The 22114-nt window shown below is 44.4% G+C and overlaps 1 protein-coding gene across 1 annotated transcript; it reads right to left on the bottom strand.

Annotated features, from left to right (window-relative positions):
- Positions 1–14492: 14492 nt before the first annotated feature.
- On the bottom strand, positions 14493–17027 carry LOC148044738 (uncharacterized). Its single transcript, XM_087720864.1, has one exon. It carries the CDS (start codon positions 17025–17027, stop codon positions 14496–14498), a length of 2532 nt encoding a protein of 843 aa, XP_087576990.1. The 3' UTR covers positions 14493–14495.
- Positions 17028–22114: the final 5087 nt, after the last annotated feature.

Raw genomic sequence — 22114 nt, forward strand, 5'->3', positions numbered from 1 at the left:
AAAGAAAATGTATATTTAATTATCTATGTAATAACTGCAGCTAGAATTGTATTTGCACAAAACTGGAAAAGTGAAGAGATTCCTACAGAGGAGAAGGTGATTAGGAAAATACTAGAATGTGCAGAAATGAACAGATTAACATTAGTAACCAAAGAGAAAGAACAAACTGAGTATTATATTATATGGGAATCATTTTACCGATGGTTTTGAGAATAAATATAAGAATTAGAAATAAAAGTAGGTGAGTAAAATATAGAAAATGTATTAATAGAGTTAATAGAATTAAATAAATGAAGAAGAGGATTGTTTTTTTTAAAAAATAATATTTTATTTCCATTTTCATTTTCATAACACACACTCACATGTATACTATACATAGCCAATATCATATAGTATTAAATAATAATTACATCAGTTCCTCTTGTCAACAATGCCCCCCAAAATAGGAACCCATTATAGCTCTTCTGCTCTCCATACACCTCTTTCTTCTACCACCCTCCAACTTTCTATTTTCCCTCCATCATCCTTTTCTACTCTACTTCCCCTCCCTTTCTACTACTCGTCTCTCTACAATCCACTCCTCCTTATCCTTCTCATCTTCCCCCCTTACCCTCTCTCCTATCCTTCTCTGCCCATCTTTCTTCTTTCCCACTCCTCCTCTCCTTGCCTTGGACAAGAAGAGGATTGTTATAGTATTAGACATTTAAGGTATTGATATTAAGCGAAGAATAGATTAAATAATGAATATGATTGTAAATTTTAACTGTTATTGCGTAAAACATTTGTACCCAGATGGCACACTGTTTGATGGAAGATGGACTGTTTGTATTAAAATAAAATAAAAAATTTCTTTAAAAAAAGGAATTTACATTGTTTAGAGTGGCTTGAAGATGGATTTCATCTTCTTCTGGAACAGTACTACAGAGTTACGACAGACTTTTAAAAAGCTACTTATGACTGATCTTTGGAGTTATGAATGCAATCCCCCCCCCCACTATGAAATCTCATGTGATCACATTTCAAGCACTTAGCAACTGGCTCATATATATAACTAATTGCAGCATTTTGCGGTCATATGTCCACAATTTGTCTGCTGGTTTCTGACAAAAAAAAGTCTTTTGGGGAGAATTGATTCATTTAATAACCATGTGGTTCACTTAACAACCACACATTTTGCTTAATGATTGAATTGGTTTATGCTTTATGTCTGTTGTAAAACCAGTTATAAATTTGAGTCTGGTCATGTAGTGCCTTGACTTACCACCACAGTGACTTACAACCAAAATGCTGGGCTCCATTGTTGTTGTAAATCAAAGACTACCTGTATGCCAGAAAATCTGCCTTTTAAAAGAGTCCTTCAGGGATGGGTTCCTGCCAGTTCTAACCTCTTCTATAGAAGAGGTTCCACAAATCTACCCTGCCGTTTAGAACCGGTTCCAGCTCCCTCCCCCCGCCCATCCGCACCACACTTGCCCCTCCTGCCACTCATTGATTGGCTGGCTCACCAATCCCCCCCGCCTCTAAGAGTCCTATCTAAATCTTAAAGTCTTAAGGCTGTCAAGTTTGAACACCCCTGGGGGGTTTTTTTTCTAAAGGGTTAGGGGTTCAATTGTCTTGTAACTTGACAGCTTTAAGACTTGCACACGTCAATGCCAGAATTCCTGAGCCAACATAACTGGAGGAGGAATTCTGGGAGTTGAAGTCCACAAGTCTTAAAGCTGTCAAGTTTGAACATCCCTGGGTTTTTTTCCTAAAGGGTTAGGGGTGCAGGGGTCTTGTAACTTGACAGCTTTAAGACTTGCGTGCTTCAAATGCCAGAGTTTCTGAGCCAACATTTTGGCTGCTAAGCAAGAGCGTTGTTAAGTGACTTTCACCACATTTTACAAGTTGGCCACGCTCACCCAGTCACATGACTGCCAGGCCACTCCCATCCGGTCACATGGCTGGCAAGCCTCTCCCACAAATCAGGCCACACCTACAGAAGAGGTTTTTAAAAAATTTGAAACCCACCACTGGAGTCCTCATACAGCATAGCTTGGATTTCACCATCAGCTATCCTTCAGTAATTTGTTTTTCTTTCAATGAAAACCAGGCAAAATGTGCACAATTCCTAAGAGAAGGTTGACAATAGCTAAACTTGCTGGTCTAAATTCACCTCTGCCCAGCCTGGTTCATGCTAAGGATAGTGATTGGTAGATGTTTTCCTCCTAACTATTCTTATTGATGGAAACAGGTAAACTGAGGTAATCTGTTCTCATGTGCTGTATAACATTACTGGGAGCAAACACTTTCTGGAACTATTCTGCGTGGAGCAGAATAACAAAAGAACAGGATAACAGAGTTGGAAGAGACCTTGGAAGTCTTCTAGTCCAACCCCCTGCTGAAGCAGGAAACTCTATACAATTTCAGAAAAACGGTTGTCCAATCTCTTCTTAAAAACCATTCACAACTTCTAGAGGCAAGTGGTTCCACTGATCAATTGTCCTAACTGTCAGGAAATTTCTCCTTAGGTTGCTTCTCTCCTTGATTAGTTTCCATCCACCGCTTCTTGTCCGGCTTTCAGGTGCTTTGGAGAATAGCTTGACTTCCTTGTGGCAACCTTTCCAATATTGGAACATTGCTAGCATGTCACTCCAAGTCCTTCTTTTCATTAAACAATAGGATGGAGACTGACAATGGATGCAGCAAAAATTTATGCTGCTATAGTTTACTGCTGGCTGAAGGATATACTTCTTAACTCAGCCATGAAATAATGGCCTATGGTGGATTTGTTTCAGGGATGATGACAGAGTGAGGCAGGAAGAAAGATGGATAACTTCTTCCTCTTTCTTTGTCATGCCACTGGCCCCTCCTGAACCACATTATCCTGAAGATACCCATAGTTCCCACTTTACCAGCCTTAAAAGAGCATTAAAAATATTATTCTTTGGCCTGGAGTTATAATGAGGTGGAGAGGCTTCAGCCTACTTTTATCTCCATGGGTGGGGACAAAATTGGCTGTGTCTCCCTCCAAATGATGCTGTCTTTGGGGTCTTGTTTCCACATTTTACTAGTTTTGATATGTTTTATACTCCAAGCCACCCAGAAATAAAGTAAAACAAGCAAACAAATTTTGATGGAGCGAAAGAAACCCATCCATCAGCATCCTTAGTGAGTGTAGAAGCTATTTGGCTCTGTCATCCATTACTTTGGAGCAAAATCAGCCATGAGGACAGTCCATTTCATGCTGGGATAATTTGTTATTGATACGAGGATGAGCAGAGGACATCTCAGTTTAAAAATAGGAAAAAGCCCAAATTGCTGCATTTATTTTTCAAGCTGCGCCTCGGAATATTAACTGGTAGACCCTTTAAGAAGGGTTTGCTATGATATCTGATAAGTTATAACTATTCCAAACTAATTTAAATTAAAAATAATACTATAACACTATAACACTGCAATGCATGTGTCACTGGTCTGGATATTCTTGATTTATTCTTCTACTCCCCTGCTAGGATATGATGAGGTGGCAGGGAATCCACACAGACTGTAAAAATAAAAGGAAAAGAAAAGGTCCAAGATATGTAATTCAGTATGTTTAGGGCGTGTGCAGCTCACTGAAAGAAAATTTTGTGGTGGGGGGCGGGGGGGGGGGAAGCAGAAAGAAACAGAAACCATCATCTTCAGGTCTTCAAAGGGGAGAGTTTCTCTGAGCTCTATTTTCCTTGTCATGTTCATGGAAAAATGAAGAGGGAAAAATGAAGAGAAGGAAAATTCATCAAGTCGTGATATGTTCAAGATAGAGCCAAGCAATCTTTCTGTTTCATACAGCATTTTCCATATGCTCAAACTGAGGCCAATTCTGCCATTACACAGTTACCCCAGCAATAGGTACAGCTAGTTCTTGACTTACAACTATTTGTTTAATGACCGTTTGAAGTTACAATGGCCCTTGGCAACTGGGCTGTATTTATAATGGTTGCAGCCTCATGTGCAACCTTCCCAGCTGGCTTCTGACAAGCAACCTCAACGGGGAAAACCAGATTTGCTTATCAGCTACATTGGCGTGTCAAACTCTCGGTGTCACGTGACGTATTGAGACTTTTTTCCTCTTTGCTAAACTGGGGGTAGCCAGCACGTGACACATCCAGCCTGTGGGCCATTTGAAACCCATGAGCTACATTATTCACTTAACAATTGCAGTTTTTCATTTTGCCCTGCCAGTTTTGGTGGGGAGGTGTTTTCCTCCTTGGAGGAGTAATATTTTCTACCTTATTGTTTGTCTGGTGTTGATTCCCGCTTATCTGACTGGTGGCTCTTCAAACAGTGCCAAGGACTCTATGGCATTATCCCAAAGATGCTTTTTCAAATGACAACTGGACTGTGCTTTTTCCTTGAAGACGTTTCACTTCTCATCCAAGAAGCTTCTTCAATTCAGAATGTTGCGTCCGCCCGGACACAGCCGGCAGCTGCAGTCAGAGCCGAAAGAAGATCCGATTGGCTCTGGCGCGGCTGCCGGCCGGCGGGAGAAATGCCGCCACCCGATTGGTTCCCCGCCTGACAGCTGTCAGTATAAATAGCTGTCAGGCGGGCATTGTTCCCTTCTCCTCCTGTTCTTGTTAGTTATTCTAGTTGGATTAAAGTTTCTTTGAAGAACCCTCTCCTGCCTCTGTCTGAATTTAAAACAGAAGTTCTTCAGTTCAGAAGAAACTTCTTGGATGAGAGGCGAAACTTCTTCAAGAAATACAAAGAAAGTCCAGTTGCCTTTTGAAAAAGCACCTTTGGGGCAAGCATGATCTGGATGTCTGAGAATCTTCATAAACATACACAGCATTATGACTTCCCATGATTTTTCATATGAGCTGAACTGAACTGTTCAAGCCATTCTCACTTCTAAGAGAACAGCTGTTGGGTTGGGCTGCAGAGAATGTCTTTGAAGTATGAGGCTGAGATCCCTCCAAGACAGTATTCTCACCATTTGGGGAGTGGAGAATGCATACATGGCCGTGTACAGTCTGAATGCATCCTTGATACAGTCTGGGATGCTTTCCCCTTGGAAAATGTCTTTCATTGTCTGTATCATGTCTAGTTTGCTATGGTTCCTCCCAGGGGTGGGTTTCTCGCCCCGTTCCACCCGGTTCGGTTGGAACGGGGCCGGCAGCGTCCTCGTGCACGCGCACGATGCACGCATGCGTACTAGCATCTGCGCGACGCTCCAGCTGCTCCTGGATGATCGCACAGGTGCTGTAAGCGTCCTGTGCATGCGTGGAAGTGCAGAACTTGTCAAAACCAGGTAAGGACCGCGGGCGGGCGGGCATGCCCTTCGCCGTTCCCGGAAGTTACTTACTTCCGGGTTCGGCGACCAACCGGTTCGCAGGGACCGCCGCGAACCGGTTGAAACCCACCCCTGGTTCCTCCAGAAGAATTGTGCTCCTTTGTTTTCAGTGTGGTCAACTCTTGGGGTCAAAGTTAGGAAGTGCCAAAAGTAATTGCTCAGCCGCTTATTATTATAAAGAATTTGATTGTTTTTTTCTTTACCGAACTGGGAGGACAAAGATAAATGATTGTGTCTCCTGGTTGCATACCAGAGTAAATGTTCTAGTGTGGGGACAGAAGCCATATGTAGATTGGCTTGCTAGTGTAATTATTTTATTATTACGGAGCTAGCAACTCCAACTGTGGATGTAAAATGAATTCTTATCTCATCAGACTTTTCATAATATACTATTTCAACCTCAAATCTTCTTTTATCTCTTCTTACCTTTGTACTGATTTGATTCTGGAATGTGTTAGCTCTTTTGCAGAACTGGAGGGAAAAGGTGGAAATGTTTTTACAAGCAAAACAAACTGGCAATTTTTATGGTAATATTCTGATTTCACAAGAACATATGACTGGAATCTAAGATCTCATTCTTTAGACAGACCTTAATTCCTCTCGCGCCAATGTTTCCTTATGGACTAAAACACATTTTTAGCAGAAAATTCAAACTGAAGGCATCTAATGGATAGGTCTGGTGGAAATGAAGATAGTCTTCTCAGCTCAAATGGCAACTGGTAGCAAAGGGACATGAGCTAATAAAAGGATGGATAAACATTATGAAATACCAAGGATGACAAGAAAGAGTTTGCAGGAGAAGGGCCGTGTTAGCTGAGGGTAGCCGAAAATCAGGAGGAGGCATTTGCGATATGTTTGGACAAGATGTGATTAAGTTACACGAGGGTTGAAACAAGCCACTATTCAGCTGCAATCTTATAAACTTGTTTTTTTTTTCATCAGCACTAATCAAGATTAACCACAATCTTGATATGCTTAATCCAGTGGTGGGATTCCAAATCTTTTCCTACCGGTTCTATGAGAGCATGTGCATGCCTAACACGCACTTTGTGCTTGTGCGCAGCACTCAAAGACCACACTCGTGTCAGCGTTGGTGAGCTGAGCTGTTTTTTAGCTCGGTTGAGGTGCGGCAATCCACTCTGTCATGCGAATCAGCTGAGCTAAAAAAAAAACAAGGGAATATAGGACAGGGAATGACCGGAGATGGCATCTCTAAACTATGCAAAATTTTCTCTACCAGTTCGCCTGAACTGGTCTGAACTGGCTGAATATCATCTCTGGCTTAATCCTGAACAAAGGCTGGAATAAGACTCACTTTTATAAGATCAAACTACAATTTAACATCATGGTTCCCAAAGCATGCTAAGCCATAAAGTGGTTTGATAGCTACTGAATGCTGTAGATCAAGAGTGCAACCAATGTAACACGAGGATCACATCCCATGTGTGATATGCATTTATTTTGTGGCTCCTAGAGTGGGAAGGGCGGGGGGAGAAAGATATTTGACCCTTTTCCAGATGCTTAAGGAGCCCATTTCACCCTTAAATCTTCTCCCCACAAAATAGCTTCTATCCCACCACCTGGGGAATGTAGCTCTTGCCACATCTGGGCAACATCTGGTGGGACTCACCAGCAAAGGAAGTTTTTCATTCCAGGTAATGAATCCAGCAACTGTGATTTGAAATCAATAGTTTATATTTAACAAATTGTACAAATGCAGCCAACTGTACTTCATTTGCTAAGTTTTAGTTTGAAAACCACAACATAATACAAGATGGGAGACTGTCTATATCCAAATTCAATTCAATAGTATCATGGGAAATCTGTATTTTTTTTAAAAAGGTGCTTGAATAATTTGTAATTTAGTTTAGAAGTCCACAGTTCTGACATGTCATTTGCAAGTTTGCAAAAATGTGAGGCATATATTCGTAACTTTTATTAGGAATGAAATTCTTTTATTCATCACAAGGAAAAAGTGGAAGATAAACTCCCTTCTAGGGTGTCCCATCATACCAGCAACCACAATTTAAGATTTTGTAATTTTTCTTTATATAATCTGATCTTTGAATTAGATTTGTTCTGCTGGAGAATTGTGATGGTGTCAGTGTTCCAAATATCATGCAGAATTAAATCAGAGTCCAAGACAAAACTATCCTTAAAGTTCCAATTTAATAAGACAGACATGTTGGCATCGTACTGTGGAATCCCAATTCTGGAAGTTACATCAGATTCCCACCCATTTGAAAGTTCATGATCTTGTCCCCATACCCATCACATGGTCCAATCTTCTTCTTCCACGCTGGCATCTCCACCCAGCTGCTTCCGGTCAGGTGCAGAGGTGTGGAGACAAAAGATGACCTTGGGCTTCTAGAAAAGAATGACAACAACACATTCCACAATCCTACTCCTTTCTATTCCCCCCTCCCAGCTACTACACTAATTAAACAGCATATTGAAATAAGAGAGAGTGTGGCAGGCCAAAGATCCTAAAAGGGATATAACTGCAGGCCTGACAGATGGATTCCTTTAAGAAGCGGCCTTGGGGGGGAGGCAAGTCTGGAACAGAAACAAAACTGTTCCAATTCTGCACAATCTAGTCTCACTTTAAATAATATGATATAGAATTTCTGCCCTATCTGCTAGGCTGATTTCTGTCAAAGCTGTTGAAGAACCAACAGTAAACAGAAAAACCTTCCAATTAGCATCATATGCAAATTTACCAAACTTTGAACTTTACCATTTTTTTAAAAAAAAGTTATAGTTCTCATTTGCAAAATACATTTGCAGTAGTATTCGGTTTAAACAAATAGGCAAAAGCATTTTAGGAGGAAATGTGGCAGAGGTGGGTTCCTACCAGTTTGCACCTATTCGGTAGAACCAGTTGGTCAAATCTACCAAACCGGTTAGAAGAGGTTCCACCAGTGGACCCGGAAAGCAGGCCACGCCTACAGAAGAGCTTCCAAACTTTTTTGAAACCCACCGCTGGTCCTTGGATGTGATTATTCTACACTATCATGCTCATATTTATAAAACTCAGTGCCTCTGTGAAAGGTAAGGATGACTACTGCGTCTGTGGTGCAATCAGAACATTGCGTGTGTTGAAGTTGTTTTAACGCAAACCAAAGATGCCTTTTAAAAAACAAGTTTATATCATATTCTTATGTATGCCAGTGCTGTGTGTGAGGTAATTTAAGGTGGTTCTGACAAGTGTCGTTGGCATCTTCATATCTGGTCACATGGGCGGCAAGCCACTCCCATAAAGGAGGCCACACCCACAGAGCCACAGAGCCGAGGTGGCGCAGTGGTTAAATGCAGCACTGCAGGCTACTTCAGCTGACTGCAGTTCTGCAGTTCAGCTGTTCAAATCCCACCAGGCTCAAGGTTGACTCATCCTTCCATCCTTCCGAGGTGGGTGAAATGAGGACCCGGATTGTTGTTGGGGGCAATATGCTGACTCTGTAAACCGCTTAGAGAGGGCTGAAAGCCCTATGAAGCGGTATATAAGTCTAACTGCTATTGCTATTGCTATTGAGTAGGTTCGAACAATTTTTGAAACCCACCACTGAAATGTGGCTATAAAGACATAGCTAACTGAAAGCAGCATATCCAAAATTCAATCATGTGAAATAATACCGTTTGCAGCACAGTTTGCAGTTACAGGAAAACTATGGTATGCACTGAGATACCTGTATTAAAAGAAATAGCGCGAGGGATGCCAATTTTTTTCAAAAAAAAAAAAATCTCAATCCAATACAGGCATGGAATGAACCTGGATTAAATTGCGGAAATGAGAAACTGAAATTGACATTTGTTGATGTCCAATTAATTTTTTTTTAATGTTCTCTACACACCTTCTCCCAGGTATTGCGACTCACAGACCTTGAAATAAAAGCACCTTCTCTAAGTCAAAATTTGCAAGAGACCCAGGGAGCTGTTGATGATGATCTCAGCCAGCAGCTGCACATACAAACTCGCTCAACATTCCTACAGAGTGAAATCTGCTCACCTGCAAGAGACAAAATGACCAACTAAGCATTAATGCTTGCAAATTCCATTTCCTTTTTATGGGATACAGTATGACACTAATCATACAACGGTTGTTCCAATCTAAGCAACTTAGCTCAGTGGATACAAGTGGATGTCCTACCTCTGGGGGGCTGAATAAAAAGGGGGGGAAATAAATGGCTATACATCACTTCCAAGCTATGCCTCAAATTTATTTTTTTAATAATTAAATGGGAATGTCACATTTCCTATGCAAAGTGGGGGTTGTGCAAATAGGTCCATTTCAGCTTTTGTATCATAAACTCAGTTCATTTCTGCTTCCACCTGATATCTTTGTTTTTAAAACAGGAGTATGGAAAATCCCTTTGATATGTCAAATTTGTAAATGATTTCATTCATATGAAGACTCATTCATATGAAGATTTTGTAAGCAATATTTACAATACAACTTTTACTACAATTTGCATTCTTGCTGTCCTGTTTATATCAATGTTGTACTCTTTTTTTAATCATATAAAGAGAAACGTCCATTTAAAATAACTTTTTTTATTTATATGTTGATGCAAAATTACATAATTGAATATTAAATTGTGAAACGTTAATATATCTCTCATTATGCCAAAGGGTTTAGATAAAACACTGTTTCATTTGCACAGCCATCTTGAAAGACAGGGTGGTTGGAGAAACAGCAAGTTATCCATATACCACGATTAATATTTTGAGTTATATACTGTTGAAATCTAGCATTTAAATTAGAAGTGCTTCAATCCATTAGAATTGCCAACTACTTTAAATCTTGGAATCACATCCCATGTGACATCTAATTTCTCCAAAAAGTAGATAAGCCATGACAAAAATACCATCTGATTACAGTCTAATAAAATAATAATATTTAATTAACATGATATTATATTTATGTGTAACATATTAATTATTTTTCCTTTTGTTGTTGTTAGTCGTGAAGTCGTGTCTGATCCATTGCAACCCCATGGACAACATTCCTCCCGGCCTTCCAGTCCTCTAGCATTCCTGGGAGTCCATTTAAGCTCACACCGACTGCTTCAGTGACTCCATCCAGCCACCTCATTCTCTGTCGTCCCCTTCTTCTTCTTTTGCCCTCAATCTTTCCCAGCATTAGGCTCTTCTCCAGTGACTCCTTCCTTCTTATTAGGTGGCCAAAGTATTTGAGTTTCCTCTTCAGGATCTGGCCTTCTAAAGAGCAGTCAGGGTTGATCTCCTCTAGGTCTAGGACTGACCGGTTTGATCGTCTTGCAATCCAAGGGACTCTCAGGAGTCTTCTCCAGCACCATAGTTCAAAGGCCTCAATTCTTTGGTCTCAGCCTTCCTTATGGTCCAACTTTCACAGCCATACATTGCAACTGGGAAAACCATAGCCTTGACTATAGGCACTTTTGTTGGCAGGGTGATGTCTCTGCTTTTTAGTATGCTGTCTAGATTTGCCATAGCTTTCCTCCCCAGGAGCAAGCGTCTTTTAATTTTTTGCCTGCAATGCGCAGTGATCTTGGAGCCCAGAAAAATAAAACCTGTCATAGCTCCATTTCTTCCCCATCTATTTGCCAGGAATTGAGAGGGCCAGATGCCATTATCTTAGATTTCTTAATGTTGAGTTTCAAGCCAACTTTTGCACTCTCCTTCTTCACCCGCATCAACTAAATCAACTAGTAGGAGTTAAAAAATGCTAGTTTGGACTTCATAATGAAAGCACCCAATCTGTTGCTTATCAAAAAAGGCAGCTGTTTTGTTATAAAGCATCTTCCCCACCCATTTTTCCAGAATGAGCTAAAAGCTTTTCTGTGAAATCAACATGAGCCTTCACTACAAAATGCATCATATACAAGACTTCAAGTTGGATTAATTGTACCCCACTACTGGAAACAAACATTTTGGGAAAGGGGGGGAAAAAAGTAGATGTATTTCATCAATGCTGCAGTTTTCATTCCATGAACTTCAAATTTCCGCCCGCTGCTGAAGTCTATAATCTCCTCTCCTATTGCACACCATGATAAATAATTAATTGTGCTTAATTTATCTTCTAAAATGGCACCCTAACTTCATGAGCAAAAGGGTGGATTTGAACCAGAAGGTAAATAAATGTATAAATGCAGTTCTATACTCTCCTTAGCATTGTCTCATGAGTTCATGGGACATTTTCATGAGTCGGTAAGCATAGAACTGATGCCTAAACCATTTTGGCCTGTGTGGGAGAGAACAGACTTCAACCATTTATTATGGGAAGTACAGCAAAAAAAGAATAAGTGAAATGTTCAAAGGCAAATGGGTAAAAGATACGTCTACCTAAGGCTTAAGTTTCTGAAAGCTATTACAATTTATGAAATGAGCTTTGTGTTTAGATTACAAATGGGCTGGTCAGGCTCTTTGCCACTTCTGGAGCGTATCCATCACGATGCTGGCAATAAGCCAATACTGTCACAATAAATCTACAAAATAATGATCATAGCTAGAGTTTTATTAGGAGGAAAAAAGTCTATGCTCGGCCAATATTTTCTTCTAAGGAAGCCAGATTCCACAAACGATGCACATCATGCAAATTAAGCAGATTTATTTCTTTAAAGCCTTTTATTGTGGATCTCCTGCCTGTAAAACATTGTCTATTCAATAGAATGAAGCAATAATTAAAACATGGATGGTGGAAAATGGCACAATCCCCTTGAAAGCACTTTGATAGAACTTAGTTTTAATTCTGTCGCCAATCTCAGAAGTACTTGCCAGCGGCTAAGAAACTTCTCAGGCCAATTCTTGAGATCAAAAGTCCAGCAACTAACCTCGTCTAATCTATGTTGGTCTTGTTTTCTGTAGGTGGGAATCATCATCATCACCCAATGGTCCAAGGAATGAAGGAAAAAAGTTTATATTCTCCCACATCAGCCTGCCAACTGAAGCCCAGGAGTACTCTTTTCTTGAAGGGCACCATGTTTAAATTGTCAGCAATAATGATGTTCATTAAACATGTTTAATTGTCATATTAAATGAAGACCAAAACCAGTAGGGACGGCAGGCTGGCCATGCCCCCGAACTGGTTCCTCGGTCGCCCATGCCTTTGCTGGCAGATTTTTTTAGTCATTTTGCAATGTTCTGTGCATGAGCAGAACAATTCACAGGCAACTGTGCATGCACAAGCAACACGCACGCTAAGCGAACTGGCAGCAACCCAGCCCTGACTAGGGGTGACATTTTTGCATCTTGGAGCGAAGGGAAGGACGCGACAAGCGGGTATGCAAACAGCAACCTTTATTGAGAACAGAGTGACTACGATTCAACGTGGCGTGGTTCGCGCCAAACATTTATACCTCCGGGTTTGAACGAGGAGCCAATGGGGCGTCGAGTAGCTCGACCAATCAGGGCGAGGATTGAACCGGCTCCACCCGGGAACCAATCAGAAGGGAGTCCTTTATTCCCGCGCTTGTATTTCCCGCGCTAGTATTCAACACCCCTCCCCCCCTAGTCAAAGAGTTCCTTTAGGAAGGGCAAACATAGTCTTGTAAGTAGGTGGGACGGTGACGTTCTCGTCCCGACCTTCGTGGCTCCCCGGCGGTTGTCGTCGGGGGGGGAACCGCCGGCGGAGGTGTGCCCGTGGCGGGGCGGGGAGTCTGCGACGCGGCCCCGTGAGGTGGCGCTGGCCCCGGGCCCTGTGCCCGATGTTCATTTGTCCGGGGTGGCGTCTCCGTGGCAACAGGAGTGTCCGACAGTGGCCCCGTGCAGTCTGGTTGGGGTGTAGGTTCAGGGTCTCGATAAGGGCTTCGAGGAAGGGAGTAGCCGGGTGAGGCGCGTTTGTACGAAAAGTTCGCATCGGCTTGTCCCCCGTTCCCCGGGTGGAGGCGGTCCGTTGGGGGAAAGGTCATCGAGGGTGGCTCATGCTGAGAACGGGTGTCTGAGAGGCTCGGGCCGTCTGTTTCCGCGGGGAGGCGTCGCCTTAACTGGTCCACGTGGCGCCTCCATTGTGTTCCGTCGGCCAGGCCGACCCTGAAGGAACAGGGGCCCGTCAGAGCTGTGATGGTTGCGGGAACCCACCGTGGATCCCCAGAAAAGGAGCGGGCCCATACAGGATCCCCTAACTTAAACGCGTGGGAAGGAAGGGCCCCCAGGTTGCTCGGCAGATCCCCTGCGTAAAGTGGATGGAGCCTGTCTAGGGGGGTTCGCAATCTCCTACCCATCAAGAGCTCCGCGGGACTTTTATTAGTCGTTGGGCAGGGTATGGAGTGCTGGCTCAAGAGGTAAGCCGCCACTCTTTCTTGCCAGTCGCCCTGGTCCATGCGGCCCAAAGCTTCTTTGGCTGAGCGAACTGCGCGCTCCGCCCGGCCGTTACTAGCTGGGTGATAAGGGGCTGTGGCTGCGTGTCTGATTCCTTGTTCGGCCAGGAATTCTTGGAACGTGGTGGAGGTAAACTGGGGCCCATTATCTGAGACTATCACATCCGGTAACCCATGGGTGGCGAACATCTTACGAAGGGCCCTCACTGTACTCTCTGCTGTGGTGGAGGTCATGATTACCAGCTCCACCCACTTGGAGTAAGCATCGACTACTATCATGAAGTTTCGGCCATGGAAGGGGCCGGCAAAGTCAATGTGTAAACGGGACCATGGGCCTCTAGGGATTTCCCACTCACGAGGGGCGGCTGTGGGGGGATTCGGCCTAGAGTTTTGGCAGATCCTGCATCGGCCTACGTAGTCTGCAATTTCCGAATCTAGCAAGGGCCACCACACATAGCTACGGGCTAAGGCTTTCATTCGCGCTATGCCTGGGTGGTTTTTGTGGAGTGCGGGCAGGATTCATGCCCGCAGGGCTGTGGGGATCACTACCCTATCCCCCCAGACAAGACAACCCCCGTGAAGGGCGAGTTCGGCTTGTCGTGCTTTAAATGGTCGGAATCCTTCCGCTACCTTTTCCACGGGCCAACCCCTCAACACCCATGAAGCTACTTGGGATAGGACGGGGTCAGCCTTTGTGCAAGCTGCGACGTCCGCGGCAGAGACGGGGAGGTCGGATTCGGCGATGGACAAAACAGAGAGAGCAGGCACGTGGGCTGTGTCTGTCTCTGGCAAAGGGCAACGGCTCAGGGCGTCTGCGTGCCCTAGCTGCTTACCCGGACGGTATAACAGCGTATACGAATACGCCGTTAGGAACTCCGTCCAGCGTGTCATGCGGGGAGACAAAATGGGGGGGGGGTTGGCTTGTCGCCTGCCAGTAGCCCCAGGAGCGGCTTGTGATCCGTGATAAGGGTGAAATTCCTACCATAGAGGTAGTCATGGAACCGCTTAATGCCGGACACTGCAGCCAGGGCTTCTTTATCGATTTGGCTGTAGTTCCGCTCCGTGGAGGAGAGTGTCCGGGAATAGAACGCTATGGGGGCCTCTGAGCCGTTCGGGAGGGCATGGCTCAGGACCGCCCCTATGCCATAGGGAGAGGCGTCGCAAGTCAAAACTAGGGGCATCCTATCGCTATATTGAATTAGGACTGCCGACGAGGTCAAAATGTTTTTTATAGCCGCGAACGCGTGCGCTTCACGGCTACCCCATTGCCAGGCCGCTGACCGGTCAAGCAGTCGGTGTAGCGGCTCAGCTAGTGACGCCTTGTGGGGAATAAAAGGGGCGTAAAAGTTTAAAAGCCCCAGGAACGCCTGCAATTCCGCCCTCGAGGTGGGTGCAGGTGCGTTTTTGATGGCGGCAACTTTGGAAGGAGTGGGGTGGATGCCTTGGGCATCAATGAGGAACCCCAAGAATTCTACTTTGGGAACAGCAATTTCGCATTTGCTGCGCTTTAGTTTCAGTCCTGCCTCCCTAAAACGTGTGAGAACCTCCCGCAGTATTTTCAGGAGTTCCGAGTGGCTGGGGGCGGCGACCAGGACGTCGTCGAAGTAGGGAACGACGCCTGGGAGCCCGTGGAGCAACCGCTCCATGAGGCTCTGAAAAATCCCCGGGGCGACCGAAACGCCGAATTGGAGGCGGCGGCAACGGAAGGCCCCGCGGTGGGTGACGATGGTCTGGGCTGTAGCCGCATCGTCGTCTACGGGAAGCTGCTGGTAGGCCTGTGCCATATCTAGCTTGGCGAAAATGCGGCCTTGCCCTAAGGAGTGGAGTAGGTGTTGCACTACGGGAACCGGATATGGATTTGCCTGCAGGGCCAAATTGATGGTCGACTTATAGTCGGCACATATTCTCACCGATCCGTCGGGTTTGACCGGGAGGACTATGGGGGTTTCCCAACGGGCGTGATCTACGGGCTCGATTACCCCCTGCTCTATAAGCTTATCAAGTTCAGCGTCTACCTTTGCTCTCAATGCGAAGGGGACCCTGCGTGCCTTCAGTCTAATGGGAGCGACCTGGGGATCGAGGCAGAGGGAAATGGGGGTGCCCTTATAACAGCCCAATTTCCCATCGAACACATCTGCGAACTCATCTAGAACGCTATCTACGGTGAGGGGAACTACCCTGTGCACCCCCTCTACGGTGAGGCCCAAGGCGGGAAACCAATCCAACCCAAGGAGAGCGGGCAGATCGTTCCTGACGATTAGAACTGGGAGTTTCCCCTTAAAGTCTCCGTATTCCACCCGGATGTGGAATATTCCTGCCGTGGGAATCCCATTTCCCTGGTAGTCTAGGAGGGAGACCCCGACGGGGCGCAATTGGCTCTGGGGAACCCCGGGACAAAGGCGGGAAAACAGGGCCCAAGATAGGAGAGAACGGGAAGACCCGGAGTCCACCTCCATTCGACAAAGCTGACCTTCGAGTCGGACGGCGGTGCTGATTTTGCGATCGCCGGCGGGAACGTGGGAAGCCTGGTAGACCACGCAGTCGGCGCTGGAGGGCTGGTAGGTTGAGTGGCAGTCCTCAGCTCGCCTCGCAGGACGTGGCTGTTGGCGGCGTTGCGGTGCCTGGCGCTGGTCGCTGGGCTGCATGAACGATGGGGCTGGCACGAGAGCCCGGCAGACCCTGGCGAGGTGTCCTTCTCCTCGGCAGCGGCGGCAGACGGCGGAACGGAACGGGCAGGATGCGCGGCTGTGGCGGCCGCCGCATCCGCGGCAAGGTGCGTTTGAGACTGGCTGAGCGGGCGTCGGTGGTTGCTGGTGCGGCCTCCGCTTCGGCTGCGTCCTCATTTGTCCGACGGTTTCCTCCTCCTCGTCTTCAGCAGGAGAGAGGTCGTCGACGAGGTTCGTCTGGGTGGAAGGCCCCGCGGCGGGTTGCGCGGGGGTTTTCAGCTGGAGGCGTTCGATGTCGGCCGTGGATTGTTCGGAGAGCTCTGCTGCTCGCGCGGTCTCCACGGCCTGCACCAAGGTGATTTTGTGGTTCCGGAGCATGCGGCTGCGCAAATGCACGTCGCGGACCCCGCATACGAACTGCTCCACGAGGTTCTCCTCCAGGTCTGCAAAATCGCACTGGGCGGCCACTGTGCGCAAAGCCTCTAGAAACTGACTGATGGATTCGTTGGGCTTCTGCACTCGGCGGCGGAAGGTGAAGCGGCGTGCGATCAGAGAGGGTGAGGGAGCGTAGTGGTTCCTCAGCCTGGACATCAGCTCGTCCCACCCAAGTTTGTAGGCTGGCCTCGGGGCGGCCAGGGCTCTCGCAGAGGCGAACATGGAAGGCTCACAGCAGGACAAGAAGAAGCTGCATTTCTCCTCGTCGGTCTGTGCCTGGTTCTTTGATGCGATTAAGTAGCACTCGAAGCGCTCCATGAAGCCGTCCCATGATTCTCCGGCGGATCCGAATGGCGCGAAAGGAGGAAGCGCTGATGCCATCATGGTGTGGAGCCAGAGAGAGGGAGGAAGAGGGCGGAGAAAATTTTGCGTTCGCTGCCGGAGTTCTCAGCCTGAGGATAGCGTTCGTGCTGGTTCAGACGCGGTGGCAGCTGGCTTGTTCTTCTCCGTGGTCGCGGGAATCGGAATCCCACCTTCGTCGCCAGTTTTGCATCTTGGAGCGAAGGGAAGGACGCGACAAGCGGGTATGCAAACAGCAACCTTTATTGAGAACAGAGTGACTACGATTCAACGTGGCGTGGTTCGCGCCAAACATTTATACCTCCGGGTTTGAACGAGGAGCCAATGGGGCGTCGAGTAGCTCGACCAATCAGGGCGAGGATTGAACCGGCTCCACCCGGGAACCAATCAGAAGGGAGTCCTTTATTCCCGCGCTTGTATTTCCCGCGCTAGTATTCAACAGACATGATAGCAGTGTTCCAATATCTCAGGGGCTGCCACAAAGAAGAGGGAGTCAAACTATTCTCCAAGGCACCTGAGGGCAGGACAAGAAGCAATGGATGGAAACTAATAAAGGAGAGAAGCAACTTAGAACTGAGGAGAAATTTCCTGACAGTTAGAACACTTAATCAGTGGAACAGCTTGCCTCCAGAAGTTGTGAATGCCCCAACACTGGAAGTCTTTAAGAAGATGTTGGATAGCTATTTGTCTGAAGTGGTGTAGGGTTTCCTGCCTGAGCAGGGGGTTGAACTAAAAGACCTCCAAGGTCTCTTCCAACTTTATTATTCTATTCTATTCTATTCTCCCCTGGGAGATATGCTGACATTAGAACACCCTTTCATTCAGCGGAAATTAATTGCAACCACTTCCTCAGCATTTTTCTGCCAGTAAGGATCGCCATCACTGACTTGGAGTCTGTACCTTCATAAACTGAAGGACTAGAAACTTTATCCTTTTGCAATATGATAGACATTCTTAATAGGTCAAAATCAAAATACCCACATTTGCTGTTGAAACCATTGATTTTATCTAACATTTTATTCCATTTATTTTTTAAAAAAATCTAAAAACAGCCAAACTAAAAGAAACAATTAAGCCCTTTTGAAAATCAAAACAGAGGTAACAGGCACAAGAAAGCAGAAAATATTCCTAGCCTCGAGGAAATAATAAATTACAATGCAGCATTATTATTTTTTTAAAGGGAACATTTCCACCAACTTGTACACAGTGCTGCTGAAGATGCTCAAGTGGAATTAAGAAAGCTTTGGTAGCAGTAACTGGAGCTTTGTCCTATCCAGCCAAAGGCTTCTCTGCATAACTACTGTCTGTAGATGCTTATTTACGTAGCATGCTCGTAAACAGAATTCCTTCGCAATCCACATGGATATTAAAAACATACCTCTGTTTTCTTGGCAGGAAAAAATGACACAGACTCCAAGTCAGTCTTGCTGTTACGGATTTTCAAATGTCTGTCGGCAGATGAGCCAATGGCAGGCCTCCAGCTGGGCCACAGCCTATGGAAAGGTACCTAATAAATGATGTTCATTAAATCAGATAAACCGTCCAACTCCCACAAACCATTACAGCAGTTGACTTTTTTAAAAAAAATAATGCTTACCTGCAACAATAATCATCATCATCTATCACCCCATCGTCATCATTCTTACTTGCCTTTAGGGGTATCCTATTTAAAAATATACCGGTACTTAAGATTCTGATTTTCAAAATAGGCTGTAAGTCTTTCATGCGCTCCAAAGGACCATGACTTCTGATTTGAAAAGTCCTGCCTCTACTCTTTTTTTAAAAAAAAATATTTAAAATTAATTTTCTATTAATTACATTTCTTAGTGCTTGATAAACATCGTGTTGTCTGGATATTTAATTTGCTTAACAAAACAGATTCCATTCTTACTCTCCACCCCTTTTTTCCAACCACTGGTAAACTAAGTTCTATGTTTGATAATATTCTGTGTCTTCTTTCTGTTTGATTTTCAATGTAAGTCTATCTATTTCTGCAGAGCCTAACATCTTTTTAATTATCTCTTCATCTTGGGGTGTTTCTTCATCTTTCCAATATTGTGCGAAGATAATCCTCACTGCAGTTAAAACATGTAATACTAAATACATGCTTTTCTCATCAATTTTTTTTCCTGATAGCATCCCTAATAAAAAAAACACTCCTGCCTCTTCCATTAGCTGTGAATCGTTGTTCATTGGCTGTTGGCTACCTTCCTCTTTAAAATTTCCCTTGCATTTAATTTTTGCTTGCTTCATGTTAACTCCTTCTCGCTTTTATTCTTTGCCCTCATGTTTTTGGAGGAGACCAAAAGCAAAGCAAAAGCCAATTATTCAAGGGGGGCGGGGAGGGAGGAACACAAAGGAATCAAAATGCTTTCATATCCAAAGTACTTTGAGGAAAAAAATAACATCAAAACAAAACCCCGAAGTGTTTAATTTATTTTAAGTAAATAGGAAAATGCTGCCAGTTTTTAAAAACCAATTAAATTAATGCAAGAGAAAAAACTCCTGGATGAAGGATAATTACATGGTTTGCAATGGCTTAGAGGCTGTTTTTGTTTTCTTTTCTTTTTAATCAAATTGCCTTAGGGGATTTTTCTTTTCCTTCAGTGTTTGGAATCAGCCTTTTAATTCTAAATCAGTTACTAATAGTTGTTCTTTCATAGGCCCGTATGATACAGCCGTGGTATCTTCTGACTACCCCTATGGAAAAGTACTATAGTATCTCATGTTTAATAATTTGTTTCTCATTTCACAATTTTGAAATAGGTTTTCTCTAATCTCTTAATTAGAAAGATACATCCAATGCTTAATAAGTTGTGCACATTGATAAAATTATTTTTTATTAAAAAACAAGATACAATAAAAGCATAAATAATTAAAGGGAGAATTTAAAAATGAATAAATAAAAAAGTGTTGGAAGAAATGTCCTTCTGGGTTCAGTTCCAAGTGGGGAAAAAGACACTGGAAACATGGAGGCTGTTTGGAAAGATGGTTTAATGGTGGACACAATCACATGCCTTAGAGCTCCTGGGTGCAAAGGGGAAGCGATGCTGAGAGTCCCTGGGTTTTATGCACTCTCTGAGCTTTGAACTTCCTGGGGCAGAGGAAGAGTATCCTGATTGGTTGCTGTCAGAGGTCATAGCTAGCTTTGTAGAGTGTCTGTGTGCTAAGTTTGGTTGAATCCTGGTGGGTGGTGCAATGAAGGGCAATGAAATGGGGTAGATCTTTGTTATGTAGAATAGACTGGCCCAGACCTTAATTGCCCATTAACAAAGGTGCGGGTGGCGTTTCTGCTTCTCTGAGTTTCTACTTTTCTTTTAGGGGAAATATTCTGCCTTTTTAGTGTATCCTACAATATTTCATTTTTTTTAGGAGAGGGGTGGGTTTTAACTTCCAACAAAAGAAAACATAGAATTACGACTTCTGCTCTTCTATCAAGTTGTTCCATCTTATTTTTCTTTCCTTTTTTTAGTACTCCTTTCCCTTTAACCCCCTTTACTCCCCAAATTCATAAATCATCAATTCAGTCTTTTCTTCTTTTAACAAAAAGTCGATATAAGGTTTCCAGTCCTTTTTTTTTAAAGGCATTTTTCGATCTTCTCCTCACCAAAGTAGTTCAACTTTGCCATTTCTGCCAGTTTTATCAGTTTTAAAATCCAATCTTGAACTGTGGGTGTTTCATTATTCTTCTACATTGCTAAATTCTCAATGGGTTGGACCAAAACTTCAGGATGGATGATTCAAAACTCAGAAAACAGAGAGCAACGTTGTTGTGTATCCTATCGGAAAGGAAATACTTAGAAATTGGTTAATTTGGGAATGTGAGCATTGGCATCAAAAGTTTCTGTTAAAGTCCACGAATTACAATCTGACACTAGCAGGCAAATTTGGTTGTTTTAGTGAGTTGTAAGGATTGGAGAAGATTTCGTAAAATGGCAAGATTGTGTTCTGAATTCTGTCATAAGTTATCAATAAAAATCAGCAGCCAAATGTTATTGCAGGACCTTAAGATAGTGAAGTGGGCTCAGGCAATTGATCTGCAGATATTTATTTCGTATGACTGAAATTTTGCTCCCAGGGAGAGGCACTTGGAGGATTTTCTGCTTCAGTTGCAAAAATAACTTGGACTCTCTTACATAGTATGTATTTAAATGTGGGAAGGAACTTTCAGAGTTGGCTGAGAGTGAAGAGCGTTATATTTTGGGAATCGTGTTTAGAGTGGCAAGCGTTTATTTTTATTAGTTATTATACTTTTAACCAGGGGTGGGTAAATTCAAAAAATTCAGCAACGGGTTCTTTGCCCGGTTGCTGGGTGGGCGTGGCCATGATGGGCGTGGCCTAATTGCCTCCTGCACCACAGCGCGTGGGGGGTGCCTTCCCCAGGCTCCAGAGACTTCCCGGAGGCCTGTTTTTCCCCCTCCCCGAGCCTCCGCACGGGCCCTGCATTTACCTTACATCCAAAACGTGGAGACTGCGGGGAGGGGCGGGGAGAGGTGGGATTTGGAGGTTCTCCAAACCAGCCATAACATTAGCTATGGGTTCTCCCGAGCCCGGGCGAACCCGTAGCAGCCCACCCCCTGCTTTTACCCCAAGGAATGGGAAGAGTTGTTTGTGAGGATTTTTTCCCCCCTTCTCCAGCTTGGTAACTTGAATCACACTGGAGTTGAAGTCTGCACACATCTAAGCTGCCAAAGTTGCGACACATGTTCTAGGTATATGACTAGCACTAGACTAGGATATTTCAAAAGGTGGTTGGGTTCACGTTCACAATCAAGTCAATAGATGAATGCTATTTTCTGTACTTTCTCAAACATCAAAGGGCTTTGAGAAAGCACCATCAATTGTCAGATGCTACCCAAATTCTAATTTTGGGGAAATAACCTTGTGTTGTTAAATTGTGGTGTTCAAGAGTAGATATCTGCCACATATGAATTCATGCCAAGAGTCTTCAGTGTTTTTCAGTCTTGACAACTCTGGACTTCAACTCCCAGAATACCACAGCCAGCATGTTGACTGGGGAATTCTGGGAATCGAAGTCCACAAAT

The sequence above is a fragment of the Thamnophis sirtalis genome, unplaced genomic scaffold (assembly GCF_051295495.1).
Source record: "Thamnophis sirtalis isolate CommonGarterSnake01/CBP01778 unplaced genomic scaffold, rThaSir2_p1.2 scaffold_7, whole genome shotgun sequence".
Classification (NCBI taxonomy): Eukaryota; Metazoa; Chordata; class Lepidosauria; order Squamata; family Natricidae; genus Thamnophis; species Thamnophis sirtalis.